Below are 13,396 nucleotides of genomic sequence, written 5' to 3' on the forward strand. Positions count from 1 at the left end.
GGGGGACACAGCCTTCTTGTGGCAGGAAGGTGAGCAAGGGTCACCTGCAGGGAGGGGGCAGGGGAGGGACACTATCTTAAAGGGGCAGGCTTGCTTTGCCTAGGTCTCCTTACCTATAGCCTAGCTTTCCTCCACCTCCTGGGGACACCACACCTTCCCATATGCCTGGTTGCTAGTCTCTGCATTTTTCTTCCCAAATCAAAGAAGTCTAGTACAGAGTGGTAACATTTTATTAGGAAGGAGGGATTTCAATTAGACTTCCATATCACACACGTAGGAAATAGACTGTGTAACCGCTGTTTCTAAAGAGGGAGGGCAGGCAGAGAGGGCCCTGAATCCCAAAGGACAGGCAGCTTCATCTGGACAAGGAGGTACAGGTTTGGGGTGGACAAGGCCACTGCTCACCACCCTTCCAGGGAAGTTTAGTGGCTACTATACTGCTATTTCACCCCCGATCACAGGGCTGGCAGCCAAGTGGAAGGCGGTTTCGTTCCTCAGCAGACACCTAGGTTGTGGCTGGTGGTGGGAGAGAGGCATGGGTGGTGGCTGCTATCTCTTGCTGCTCCTGCGGGTTTCTTTGCCGTTACTGACAGGGTTGGTGGAGGGGCCAGGGGGGCCAGCTGGTGCGTGGTTGGGCTGGCTTCGAGTGATTCGGGTGCTGGGGGGGTGGGAGGGAGTGTGGGAAGGATGCGGGCCGCCTCCAGGACCTGGTGGGGTGCTCAGTCCATTTCCATTCTGGTTCTCAGAAGCTAGGTGTAGGATAAGAAGACACAGAATTAGAGTTCAGATAGGACAGGAGTCACCAGGCGTGGCACACACTTGTGATCTCAGTACTTGGGAGGCTGAGACAGGAGGATTGCAGGCCTGTGGCCAGCCTCAGATACTTAGAGAGGCCCTCCACAATTTAGGGCTGGGGGTGATCTTGGAGGTAGAATGTCCTTGGGTTCAGTTCCCAGTACCAAAAAAAAAAAAAAAAAAAGATAGGACTGGAGTCAATGTCCAAGGCTCACCTCATGCCCCATAGTGGCACGGTCTTTACACTGTACTGCACATTAATGTCAACCCAAAGCAAAAGAATGTTGCCTGCAAGTATGAATGGGGCGCCAGAGAGGACACAGTTATGTAAGAAATTGCTACATAAATCCTGGTATCACACACATACTTGGATACTAGGGATTTATTTATTTATTTTTTGGTGGTACTGGGGGTGGAACCCAGGGGCTTTCTACCTCCGGGCTATACTCCCAGACCTATGTCATATATTTTACTTGGAAACAGGGTCTAAGTTGCTGAGAGCCTCACTAGTAGCTGAGGCTGCCTTCAAACCTGTGCGATCCTCCTGTCTCAGCCTCCCAAGCGCTGGGATAACAAGCGTGCAACACCACGCCCAGCTGATACTAGGGATTAAACCTAGGGGCCTTCTATCTCTGAGCTACATCCCTAGTCAAATTTTTATTATTTTTTCCCCCAGTACTGGAGATGGAACCCAGGGGTATTCTACCTCTAAGCTACACCCCCATACCCATTTTTTAGTCTTTTTATATTTTGAAATAGGGTCTCACTGAGTTGCGAAGGACCTCGCTAAGTAGCTAAGGCTGTCCGCAAACTGTGGTCCTCCGGTTTTAGGCTTGCAAATACTGGGATTACAAGAGTGTGCCACTACGACCGGCTTTACTATTTATTTATTTATTTATTTATTTATTTATTTATTTATTATTATTATTTTTGGTGGTACTGGGGGTGGAACACAGAGGCTTTCTACCTCTGGGCTATACTCCCAGACCTATTTTATATTTTATTTGAAAACAGGGTCTCACTAAGTTGCTGAGAGCCTTACTAAGTAGCTGAGGCTGGCTTTGAAGCTATGTAATCCTCCTGTCTCAGCTTCCCAAGTGCGAGGATTACAAGTATGTGCCACCACGCCTGGCCTTTACTTTTTATTTTGAAACGTAAGGTGCTGAGGCTTGCCTTGAACCTCTGATCCTTGTTTCAGCTTGCCATGTACTGGGATTACAAGTATGTGCCACTGTGCCCAGCAAGTATAATTCTCTCTTATTCATCTCTGTAGCACTGGGAGTCAGACCTAGATTTAGCTGTTTAGTTCAAGGCTTGAGACCCTCTAAAAAAAATGCTCCCTTACCAAAGATGATTATAAAACTTGAGAAGCAACATCAGGCATGGTGGCGCACGCTTGTAATCCCAGCATTCCGGAGGCTGAGACCGGAGGATCGCGGTTTAGGAACAGCCTCAGCTACTTAGTACCGCAAAAGAAAAAAAAAAAAAAAAAAAAAAAAGAAAGAGAAAGAAAGAAAGAAAAAAAGGAAGAAAAGAAATCTGGAGAAGCACAGAAAGGGGAAGGGTCTGAAGTTTTTTATTAAAATGCACGAAGGGGCCTGAAGTGGTGGCACATACTTGTAATTCCAGTACCTGGGAGACTGAGAAGCCTCATTCAGTAGCTGAGGCTGGCTTTGAACCTGTGCGATCCTCCTGTCTCAACCTCCCAATTGCTGGGATTACAAGTGTGCGCCACCATGCCCGGCTTGTTAGAGGTGTAGTTCTGAGGCAGAATCCCCTTAAGTTCAATCCCCAGTACCCATTAAAAACAAAAAACAAAAAACAAAACATGGAGGGGCTGGGTGCGATGGTGCACACCTCTAATCCCAGTACTTGGGAGGTAGATAGGAGGATCAGGGGTTTGAGGACAGCCTCAGCAATGTAGCAAGACTCTCAGGAACCCAGTAAGACCCTATTTCAAGAAAAAAAATTTATAAAGGGCTGCGAGTGCAGCCTGGAGGTAGAATCTCCTAGGTACAATCCCCAGTACTCCCCCCTCCACAAACACACACACAAAGTATGGAGGGGACTGGGCATGGTGGCACATGCATTTAATCCAGGTACAGGGGCACACACATGTAATCCCAGCAACTCAAGAGACTGAGACAGGAAGATGGCAAGTATGAGGCCAGCCTGGGTAACTTAGACCATGTTCCAAAATTTCATTTTATTTTGGTACTGGGTGGGTTGAACCCAGAAGCATTCTACCTTCAAGCTATATTCCTAGCCCTTTTTAAATTTTTTTGTTTCAAAACAGAGTCTCACTAGGTGGCTGAGAGCTTTGCTACATTGCCAAGGCTGTCCTCAAACCCACAATCCTCCTTGTCTCAGCCTCCCAAGTATTGGAATTATAGGTATGTGCTACCACACCTGGTTCCAAAATAAGATTTTTTGTGTGTGTGTGTGTGTGGTGCTGGGGATAAAATCCAGGGGTCTTTTACCTCTGGACTACACTCCCAGACTTATTTATATTTTATTTGGAAACAGGGTCTAAGTTGCTAAGAACCTCACTAAGTAGCTGAGGCTGGCTTTGAACCTGATGATCCTCCTGTCTCAGCCTCCCAAGTACTAGGCCTACAAGAGTGTGCCCCCACCCCCGGCCAAAATAAGATTTTAAAAAGTTCATGGTAACAAACACCTATAATCCCAGTATTTGGGAAATTGAGACAGGAGGACTGGAGGTTTGAGAACAGCCTAGCAATGTAGAAAAGATTCTCAGTTGCCGGATGTGGTGGCGCACGCTTGTAATCCCCGCGCTTGGGAGGCGGAGACAGGAGGATCGCGCAGGTTCGAAGCCAGCCGCGCGCTGGCTTAGGAGACCCTGTTTCCAAAATGAAAATGTAAAAATAGGTCTGGGAGTGTAGCCCCGAGGTAGAAGGGCTTCCAGGAATCCCAGTACCACCAAAAAAACAAAAAAACATAAAAAAAAAAAAAAAAAAGATTCTCAGTAATTTAGCCAGACCCTGTTTCACAATAAAATAGAAGACAGGGCTCCTTTCTCTACCTCCCTGTCTCTTTCCTCAATAGAATCCAGGACCTTACCAGAGTGCCTAGCTTACACATTTGATTATTTATTATTATTATTATTATTATTATTTTTTTTTTTTGGTGGTATTGGGAGTAGAACCCAGGGGCTTTCTACCACTGGGATATACTCCTAGACCTATTTTCTATTTTATTTGGAAACAGGGTCTCACTAAGTTGCTGAGAGCCTCACTAAGTAGCTGAGGCTGGCTTCGAACCTGTGCGATCCTCCTGTCTCAGCCTCCCAAGCGCGGGGATTACAAGCATGAGCCACCACGCCCGGCACTCTTTCTGTTTGAAACTTGGATGCTAACATATGTGGTAAAATTAATGTTGTTAGTGTTATTCAGATTACTCCACAGAGCCAGAACCAAATAGGAGATGTATCCAGTTATGCACTACATAATGACATTTCAGTCAGCAATGAACCTCGTACATGATGGTGGTCCTGTAAGATTATAAGTATGGTGGCACAGGCCTGTAATCCCAGTAGTTAGGAGGCTGAGATAGGCAGATCACAGGTTCAAAGCCAGCTTCAGCAATTTAGTGAGGCTCTTAGCAGCTTTTTGAGATCTTGTTTCTAAATAAATTAAAAAAATAGGACTGGGATGTAGCTTGAAGGTAGAATGTCATTGGGTTCCATCCCCAGCAATAAAAGAAAGAAAGAAAAAGAAAAGAAAGAAAGAAAGAAAGAAAGAGAAAGAAAGAAAAGAAAAGAAAACCAGGCGTGGTGGCGCACACTTGTAATCCTAGTACTTGGGAGGCGGAGACAGGAGGATTGCGCAGGTTCTAAGCCAGCTGTGCTGGTTTAAGAAGAACTTGTTTCCAAATAAAAAAGCATTAAAAATAGGTCTGGGAGCCAGGCATGGTGGCGCACACTTGTAATCCCAGCATTCGGGAGGCTGAGACTGGAGAATCGTGGTTCGCGGACAGCCTCAGCTACGTAGTAAGGCCCTCAGCAACTCAGTGAGACCCGGTTTCAAAATAAAGAATAAAAAATTGGGCAGGGGTTGTAGCTCAGAGGTCAAATGCCTCTGGGTTCCAGCCCCAGCCCCGCAAAAAAAAAAAAAAGGTCTGGGAGTGTAGCCGGGAGGTAGAAGAGTTTCTAGGAACCTCAGTACCACCAAAAAAAAAAAAAAAAAAAAAAAAAAAAAAGAAAGAAAGAAAGAAAGAAAGAAGGAAGGAAAGAAAGAAAGAAAGATTTTAAGGAAGCTGAACTGTAGACTGAATCCCGAGGGTTTCTACCTCTGGGTTATACTCCCAGACCTTTTTTAGTTGGAAACAGGGCCTCACTAAGTTTCTGAGAGCCTTGCTAAATTGCTGAGGCTGGCTTCCAATCTGCGATTCTCCTTGTCTCAGCCTCCCACATACTTAGATTATAGGCCAGCAGCCAGCACACCAGGCTAAAATATCTACATTTTAGTGACACTGTAGCCATGGTAATGTTGTAGCAAAATGTATCACTAACCTGTTAGTGTAAGTGAACCTGCTGAGCTGCCAGTTGTATAAAAGTAGAGCAAAGAGGGGCTATGGTGGCCCACGCTTGTGGGTGTAGCTTGAAGGTAGAATGTCATTGGGTTCCATCCCCAGCAATAAAAGAAAGAAAGAGAGAAAGAAAGAAAGAAAGAAAGAAAGTTTTTTTTTTTTTTTTTTTTTGGTGGTACTGAGGATGGAACCCTTCTACCTCTGGGCTACACTATCAGACCTATTTTATATTTTATTTGGAAACAGGGTCTCTTAAGCCAGCAAGGCTGAGTTCCAACCTGAGTGATCCTCCTGTCTCCACCTCCCAAGAGTGGGGATTATAAGCATGTGGCACCACGCCCAGCAGATAGAAAGATTTTAAGGAAGCTGAACCCCTCCCTCTCCCCACTGGAGACTGAATCCAGAGGGTTTCTACCTCTGAGTTATACTCCCAGACCTGGAGGATCAAAGTTTACAGACAGCTTAGCTACTTAGTGAGGCCCTTTGCAACTCAGTGAGACCCTGTTTCAAAATAAAGAATAAAAAATAGGGCTGAGGGTAAGATGTAGCTCAGAGGTAGAATGCCCCTGGGTTCCCAGTGACATGAAAAAAAAAGCCGGGTGTGGTGGTGCACGCTTGTAATCCCCACACCTGGGAGGGTGAGACAGGAGGATTGTGCAGATTCAAAGCCAGCCTCAGCTGGTTTAAGAGACCCTGTTTCCAAATAAAATATAAAATAGGTCTGGGAGTGTAGCCTGGAGGTAGAGGGCCCTCTGGATTCCATCTCCAGTACCAAAAAAAAAAAAAAAAAAAAAAAAAAAAGAGTAGAGCACATTTAACCAGACACAGTGGTGTATGTCTATAATCCCGGTACTTAGGAGGCTGAGACAGGAGGATCACAAGTTTGCATCTAGTCTGCAACTTAGTGAGGCCGTGTTTCAAAATAAGAAATAAGCCGGGCGTGGTGGCAGGTTTGTAATCCCCGCGCTTGGGAGGCTGAGACAGGAGGATTGCGCAGGTTCGAAGCCAGCCCCAGCTGGCTTAAGAGACCCTGTTTCCAAATAAAAACTATAAACTAGGTCTGGGAGTGTAGCCCAGAGATAGAAGACCATGGGTTTCATCCCCAGTACCACCACCAAAAAAAAAAAAAAAAAAAGAAATAAAACAGGGCTGGGGGAGCTGGTTATGATGGCCCATGCTTGTAATCCTAGTATTTGGAAGGCTGAGACAGAAGGATCACAGGTTCCACACCAGCCTCCACAACTTAGTGAGGCCCTCCACAATTTAGTGAGACCCTGTTTCCAAATAAGAAAAAACAAAAAACAAAACAAACAAACAACAACAACAACAAACAAACAGGTTGGGGTATAATTTGGAGGTAGAATGATTCTGGGTTCAATCCCAAGTAAAAAAAAAACCAAAAAAACAAAAACAAACCGTTAACTGTAAAACCTGTAAAACAGCCTCAGACAGATTCTGTTTGGAGAGAAGAAGGGTTATTTATTTATTTATTTATTTATTTATTTATTTATATTTGTGGTACTGGGGATAGAACCCAGGGGCAATCTACTTCTGACCTACACCCCTAGCTCTATTTTTTTTTTTTTTTTTTTTGTGGTACTGGGGTTCCTGGAAGCCCTTCTACCTCCGGGCTATGCTCCCAGACCTATTTTATATTTTTGAAACAGGGTCTCTTACGCCAGCGCGGCTGGCTTCGAACCTGCGCGATCCTCCTGTCTCTGCCTCCCAAGCGCGGGGATTACAAGCGTGCGCCACCACGTCTGGCTAGCTCTATTTTTTTTTAAAACTGGGGATGGAACTCAAGGGCATTCTACCTTAGAAGTACACTCCCAGCCCTATTTTTAATTCTTTTTATTTTTTTATAATTTGTTAATTTTTTTGGTAGTCCTGGGGGTGGAACCCAGAGGCTTACTACCGCCCAGCCATACTCCCAGACCTATTTCATATATTTTACTTGGAAACAGGGTCTCACTAAGTTGCTGAGAGCCTCATTTAGTAGCTGAGACTGTCTTTGAACCTGTGCGATTCTCTTGTCTCAGCCTCCCAAACCCAGGGATTACAAGCATGCGCCACCACACCCGGCTATTCTTTTTATATTTGAAATAAGGTCTCACTGAGTTGTGAAGGGCCTTGCTAAGTAGCTGAGGCTGTCTGCGGAACTGCAATCCTCCTGTCTCAACCTCCCGAATGCTGGGATTACAAGCGTGCGCCACCACGCCCGGCTCCCAGCTCTATTTTTTATTCTTTATTTTGAAACAAGGCCTCACTGAGTTGCAAAGGGCCTCCCTAAATTGTTGAAGCTGGCGTTGAATCTGCCATCCTCCTGTCTCAGCCTCCCGAATGCTGGGATTACAAGTGTGCGCCACCACACCTGGCTATTTATTTATTTGTTTATTTTGAAGTACTGGGGATGGAACCCAAGGGCATTCTACCTCTAAAGTATGCGCCACCACGCCCAGCTTGGTTCTATATTTAGATCCACTTTTTCATTTCTTTTATGGTTCTTATTCTATATTGCTTTGCTTTTTTGTTTTTGGTCAGTGCTGAGGATTGAACTCAGGCTTGGCACATGCTAGGCAAATACTCTATTACTGAGCTATATCCCCAGCACATCAGGCAGATTCTTCAGAAGATGTTCCAGAAGAAGGCATTGTTACATACTCCTTGTATGTTATTGCTCTAAAGACCTTCCAGTGGGGCCAATATTGTAGTAGCAGACTACTAAAATATCGTACTGAAGCCAGGCGTGGTGGCGCACGCTTGTAATCCCCGTGCTTGGGAGGCTGAGACAGGAGGATCACACAGGTTTGAAGCCAGCCTCAGCTACTTAGTGAGGCTCTCAGCAACTTAGTGAGACCCTGTTTCCAAATAAAATATAAAAAATAGGTCTGGGAGTATAGCCCAGAGGTAGAAAGCCTCTGGGTTCCACCCCCAGTACCACACACAAAAATAAATAATAAAATAAAATATCATACTGATATTGATGAGCCCATGCCAGTGCAGGCCTAGACAAATGGGGGTGTTTGTATCTTAGTTTTTTTTTTTTTTTTGGCACTAGAGATTGAAATCAGGGGCATTATTCTGAGATGCAGCCTCACCCCTTTCTATTTTTATTTTTTAATTTTGCAGTATAGGGGCATCTACCTCTGAGCTATTTTTTATTCTTTCTAGCCCTATTTTTTATTCTTTCTTTTTGAAACAGGGTCTCATTGAGTTGCAAAGGGCCTTACTAAGTAGCTAAGGCTGGCCACAAACTATGATCCTCCTGTCTTAGCCTCCCAAATGCTGAGATTACAAGTGTGTGCCACCACGCCCAGCCTCTGTTTTTTAATTAATTAATTAATTAATTTTTGAGGGTCTGGTAATGGAACCCAGGGGCATTTGACCTCCAAGCTACACCCCCTTCCCTATTTTTATTCTTTCTTTTTTTGGTGGTACTGGGGGTGGAACCCAGAGGCTTTCTACCTCTGGGCTATACTCCCAGACCTTTTTTTTTAATATTTTATTTGGAAATAGGGTCTCATAAGTTGCTGAGAGCATCACTAAGTAGCTGAGGCTGGCTTCGAACCCGTGTGATCCTCCTGTCTCAGCCTCCCAAGCGCGGGGATTACAAGCGTGTGCCACCAAGCCCGGCCTATTCTTTCTTTCTTTTTTTTATTTGTTTTTTTTTGTGTGTGTGTGGTAGTAAGAGTGGAACCCATGGGCTTTCTACCTCCAGGCTATACTCCCAAACCTATTTTATACTTTATTTGGAAACAGGGCCTCACTCAGCTGCTGAGAGCCTCATTAAGTCGCTGAGGCTGGCTTGGAACCTGCGTGATCCTCCTGTCTCAGCCTCCCAAGTGTTTGGATCACAAGCGTGCGCCACCACACCCGGCTCACTCTTTGTTTTATTTATTTATTTATTTATTTATTTATTTATTTATTTATTTATTTATTTATTTTGTGGTACTGGGGTTCCTGGAAACCCTTCTACCTCCAGGCTACACTCCCAGACCTATTTTATATTTTTATTTGGAAACAGGGTCTCTTAAGCCAGTGAGGCTGGCTTCCAACCTGCACAATCCTTCTGTCTCCGCCTTCCAAGCACGGGGATTACAAGCATGCACCACCACGCCTGGCTTTCATTCTTTATTTTGAAACAGGGTCTCACTAAGTTGCGGAGGGCTTAAGTAGCCGAGGCTATCCGCGAACTGTGATCCTCCAGTTTTAGCCTCCCGAATGCAGGGATTACAAGTGTGCACCACTATGCCTGGCTTATTTTTTATTTTGAAACATAGTTTCACTAAGTTTCTAAGGCTGATCTTAAACCTGCAAGCCTCCTGTCTCAGCCTCCCAAGTACTGGGATTTATTATAGGCATGCATCACCATGCTTGGTTGTATCTTAGTTTTCAACAACAACAAAGGCTATACTATACAGACTGGATGTATAGTAGGCAATACCATCTAGGTTTGTTTAAGTATACTTTATGTGCAATAATGTGAAATCTCATAAAGCAATATATGACCATGTATATATTTACATATAAATTGGGATTTGTTATGAGGAATTTATATTTATATATACATATACACATATTTGTGTGTGTGTGTGTGTTACTGGGAGCTGAATCTGCAATCCTCCTGTCTCAGCTTTCTAAATACTGGGTTTATAGAGCCAGGCATACTGGTGCACGCTTGTAATCCCAGCGCTTGGGAGGCTGAGACAGGAGGATTGCACAGGTTCAAAGCTAGCCTCAGCTACTTAGGGGTCTCAGACACTAAGTAAAAAAGCCCTTGGGTTCTACCTCCAGTACCACCAAAAACCAAGGGGATTATAAGTGTGTGCTACCAAGCCTAGTTATAATTTTTAATAATTAATTATTTTTTGTGGCACTGGGGATTAAACTCAGGGGTATTCTACCTCCAAGCTACACTCTCAACCCTACTTTTATTTTTAAACACAGTCTTGCTAAGTTGATGAGAGTCTCACTATTTGCTGAGGCTGTCCTTGAACCTGCAATCCTCATGTCTCAGCTTCCCAAGTACTGGGATTAATTTAAGCATGTGCCACCACAATTAGCTACAAAAAAAATACACACACACAGGTATATATATATATAATAAATATATATATAATTTTTTTTTTTGGTGGTATTGGGGTTCCTGGAAGCCCTTCTACCTCCGGGCCACACTCCCAGACCTATTTTTTTATATTTTTATTTGGAAACAGGTCTCTTAAGCCAGCATGGCTGGCTTCGAACCTGCATGATCCTGTCTCTGCCTCCCAAGCGTGGGGATTACAAGCACCACCATACCCAACCACACACGAATATTTTTAAAGAACAGATAAGCCTGTTTGACCCTAATATTCATTTGTCACATGCAAAGAAACTTTTTTGAGTGGTAGTGGTAAAAGGGTACTGGAGCTCTACCAGTGACTGAACAAATTTCTAAATCTTTTTAGCATAGGGACTTGCAAAAGGCATAAAAAATGAGGGTATAGCCAGACATAGTGGTACATATCTTTTTTTTTTTCCCTCAGTACTAGGGACAGAGCCCAGGAATATTCTACCTCTGAGCTACACCCCAAGCCTTATTTTTTATTCTTTGTTTTGAAACAGGGTCTCATTGAGTTGGAAAGAGCCTCACTCAATAGCTAGGGCTGGCCGCAAATCACGATCCTCCTGTCTCAGCCTCCCAAATGCTGTGGTGCATGCCTATTATTCCTAGTACTTGGGAGACTGAGGCAGAAGGATCATGGGTTTGAGTCAGCATATAGTTACTTAGAAAGACCTTGTTTCAAAATAAAAAATATAGCCGGGTGTGGTGGCGCACACTTGTAATCCCAGCATTTGGGAGGCTGAGACCAGAGGATCGTGGTTCGTGGACAGCCTCAGCCACTTAGTGAGGCCCTCTGCAACTTAGTGATACCCTGCTTCAAAATAAAGAATAAAAAAATAGGGCAGGGGGTGTAGCTTGGAGGTCAAATGCCCCTGGGTTTCATCCCCAGAACCGCAAAAAAAAAAAAAAAAAAAAAAAAAAAAAATATATATATATATATATATATGGGCTAGGGGTGTGGATTAGAGGTAGAACACCCCGGGGTTCAATCCCTAGTGTAACACACACACACACACATGGTACAGGAAGAACTGGGTGAAGGGAATATACTGAGATATGAGAAAAAAGAAATTTGAAAAAGGGATGAGAGAAATGCATCTTTGCAAGCTGGGGAGCGCAGAGAAGCTGGCAGGGGCAACTGATGGAAAGGAACAGATTTACCTGGAGAGGCAGCAGGGGGTCCAGTGGAAGCCTGAGGGGCTGTAGGGCTATTGTCATTCTGTACCTAGAAGCATAGATTACATACTCAGACCCTAATGCCCTCTGTGCTTTTGGCCTGATCTCCTCCTTTCCTCACTGGACCTGAAGACTCACCGCTTTGTTGGGTGTCTGTTGGGTACTGTACTCTGGGTTGGGCTCACTGAAGTTAGGAACCTCGGAATAAACCATACAGAATCTGCAAAGAGAGAAAGAAGTCAAGGCCTTAGACCCCTCTTTTGGGCCACTGCTGGAAGCCTCAGAAAGTCCAGATACAGCCATGGACTGCACACCTTTATGCTGCCTCCTTAAGAAATGTCACGTTTCCCCTTGGACTGTGCTCTTCACCCCAGTCCCCAAGACAGCACTTACTCTCCAATCTTCTGCAGATCACCTCCGCGCCCAGTGTACAGGGTCAGGCAACCTTTGAATACTGAAGCGTACCTGTGGGGAGAAAGCAGGATTCACAGCCCATCTCTCTTGACTGGCACTGGTCTGATATATCCAGGAATCACCACCAGCTTCCTTACCCCTTTGTGAGTCGGATGATATCCCCAGGCTGGATCAGGTTGCCCACGTCATCCCAGACTGAGATATTAATGCTGCCTGTTTTGTCTGCCACTTTGCAGGTCCGAACCTCGTGCCCGTCCTTTGTCTTGGTCACTCGGCCTGAAGGGAAAAGATAAGTGGGGGTGGTGATTTGGCCAAACAAATGGGGTGGTGGCAGTCAGAGGGATGGGAACTGGATATTGGTGGGGGAGGTAAAAAGGGTACAAACAGAGCAAATCCCTGGGGCAGGACGGCGTATGCACTGGGATGGGGAGGGGGCTGGTAGGTAGAGAGGCCAGCACCATGGAGAGGGCCCTGTGTGGAAAAAAGTGCCCCCGTGACACTGGAGGCAGGGTTCCGGCTGGAGTTCCCTCGGACTCCACCTGACCACAACTCTGTGCCTGCATCTCCGAGAGACCGGGCCTGAGCGATGCTTTGGGCGCACCAAGGGAGGAAGTGAACACAGGCGCCGGTCTCTCCCTCCCACCCACACCCCACACACCGCGGACCAAACGCCCCGGCATGGCCACCTGTCTCCAGCACAATGAAGATAAGGTTCAGATTCTTCAGCCCGGGCTTGATATCCTTCACGAAGGTCTCTGTCGTCATGCTGCCCGAGCCCCGGGACCCCACTGGAAAAGGGAACAAGGGATGAAAGCTCAGTGCGTGGATCCTGTGACCACACGCTCCACTTCTCTGGGCCTATCACAGCAGGCTGGGACCACGCAGCTTCAAACCCTCTAACCCTCCCAGGTCAGAAACGAACTTTCTCGGGACACTCGAACTTCAAGATCAGAACTTGGGGGCTCTGAATAGAGCCAAGTTCTTGGTTGGCTGGAAGACCCCTGATCGAGATGCTTTTTCAGTGCCGCGCCCCAAGTGGGGAGCCGATAGACAGAGGGATAGGAAGCCGGGGAATGGAATCTTACTCGCCAAACCTTCCCGAACCCTCCTCCGGACCACCGGGGACTCGGTCCATCCCCTCCCCCACCACAGCCCACCGCCTACCCAGCCAGGAACCCGACTGTGCACACCTCAGGGCCGCCCGCAGGGGGAGCCACAGGCCCCGCCGCCGCCGGATGCCGCCCGGTGGAACGCGGGAGTGCGGAGACTCCCGGAAGTTTCCTCGGGCCAATCAGCTCCGCCGCATAGCCCGGGCACACCCCGCGCCCCGCCGCCTGCTCCCGCTCAGCCAATCGGGCT

The 13,396-nt window shown here is 46.1% G+C and overlaps 1 protein-coding gene across 1 annotated transcript; it reads right to left on the reverse strand.

Annotated features, from left to right (window-relative positions):
- Positions 1-549: 549 nt before the first annotated feature.
- On the reverse strand, positions 550-12,816 carry NABP2 (nucleic acid binding protein 2; the record flags this gene model as incomplete). Its single annotated transcript, XM_080706469.1, has 6 exons — positions 12,724-12,816; positions 12,175-12,313; positions 12,017-12,088; positions 11,762-11,843; positions 11,609-11,672; positions 550-749 (listed from the first exon to the last, which is right to left on the reverse strand). The coding sequence occupies exons 1-6, from the start codon at positions 12,800-12,802 to the stop codon at positions 550-552; spliced, it is 636 nt and encodes a 211-aa protein (XP_080562595.1). The 5' UTR covers positions 12,803-12,816.
- Between the last annotated feature and the right edge of the window lie 580 nt (positions 12,817-13,396).

Source organism: Muscardinus avellanarius, assembly GCF_963383645.1.
Source record: "Muscardinus avellanarius genome assembly, chromosome: 11".
Lineage (NCBI taxonomy): Eukaryota > Metazoa > Chordata > Mammalia > Rodentia > Gliridae > Muscardinus > Muscardinus avellanarius.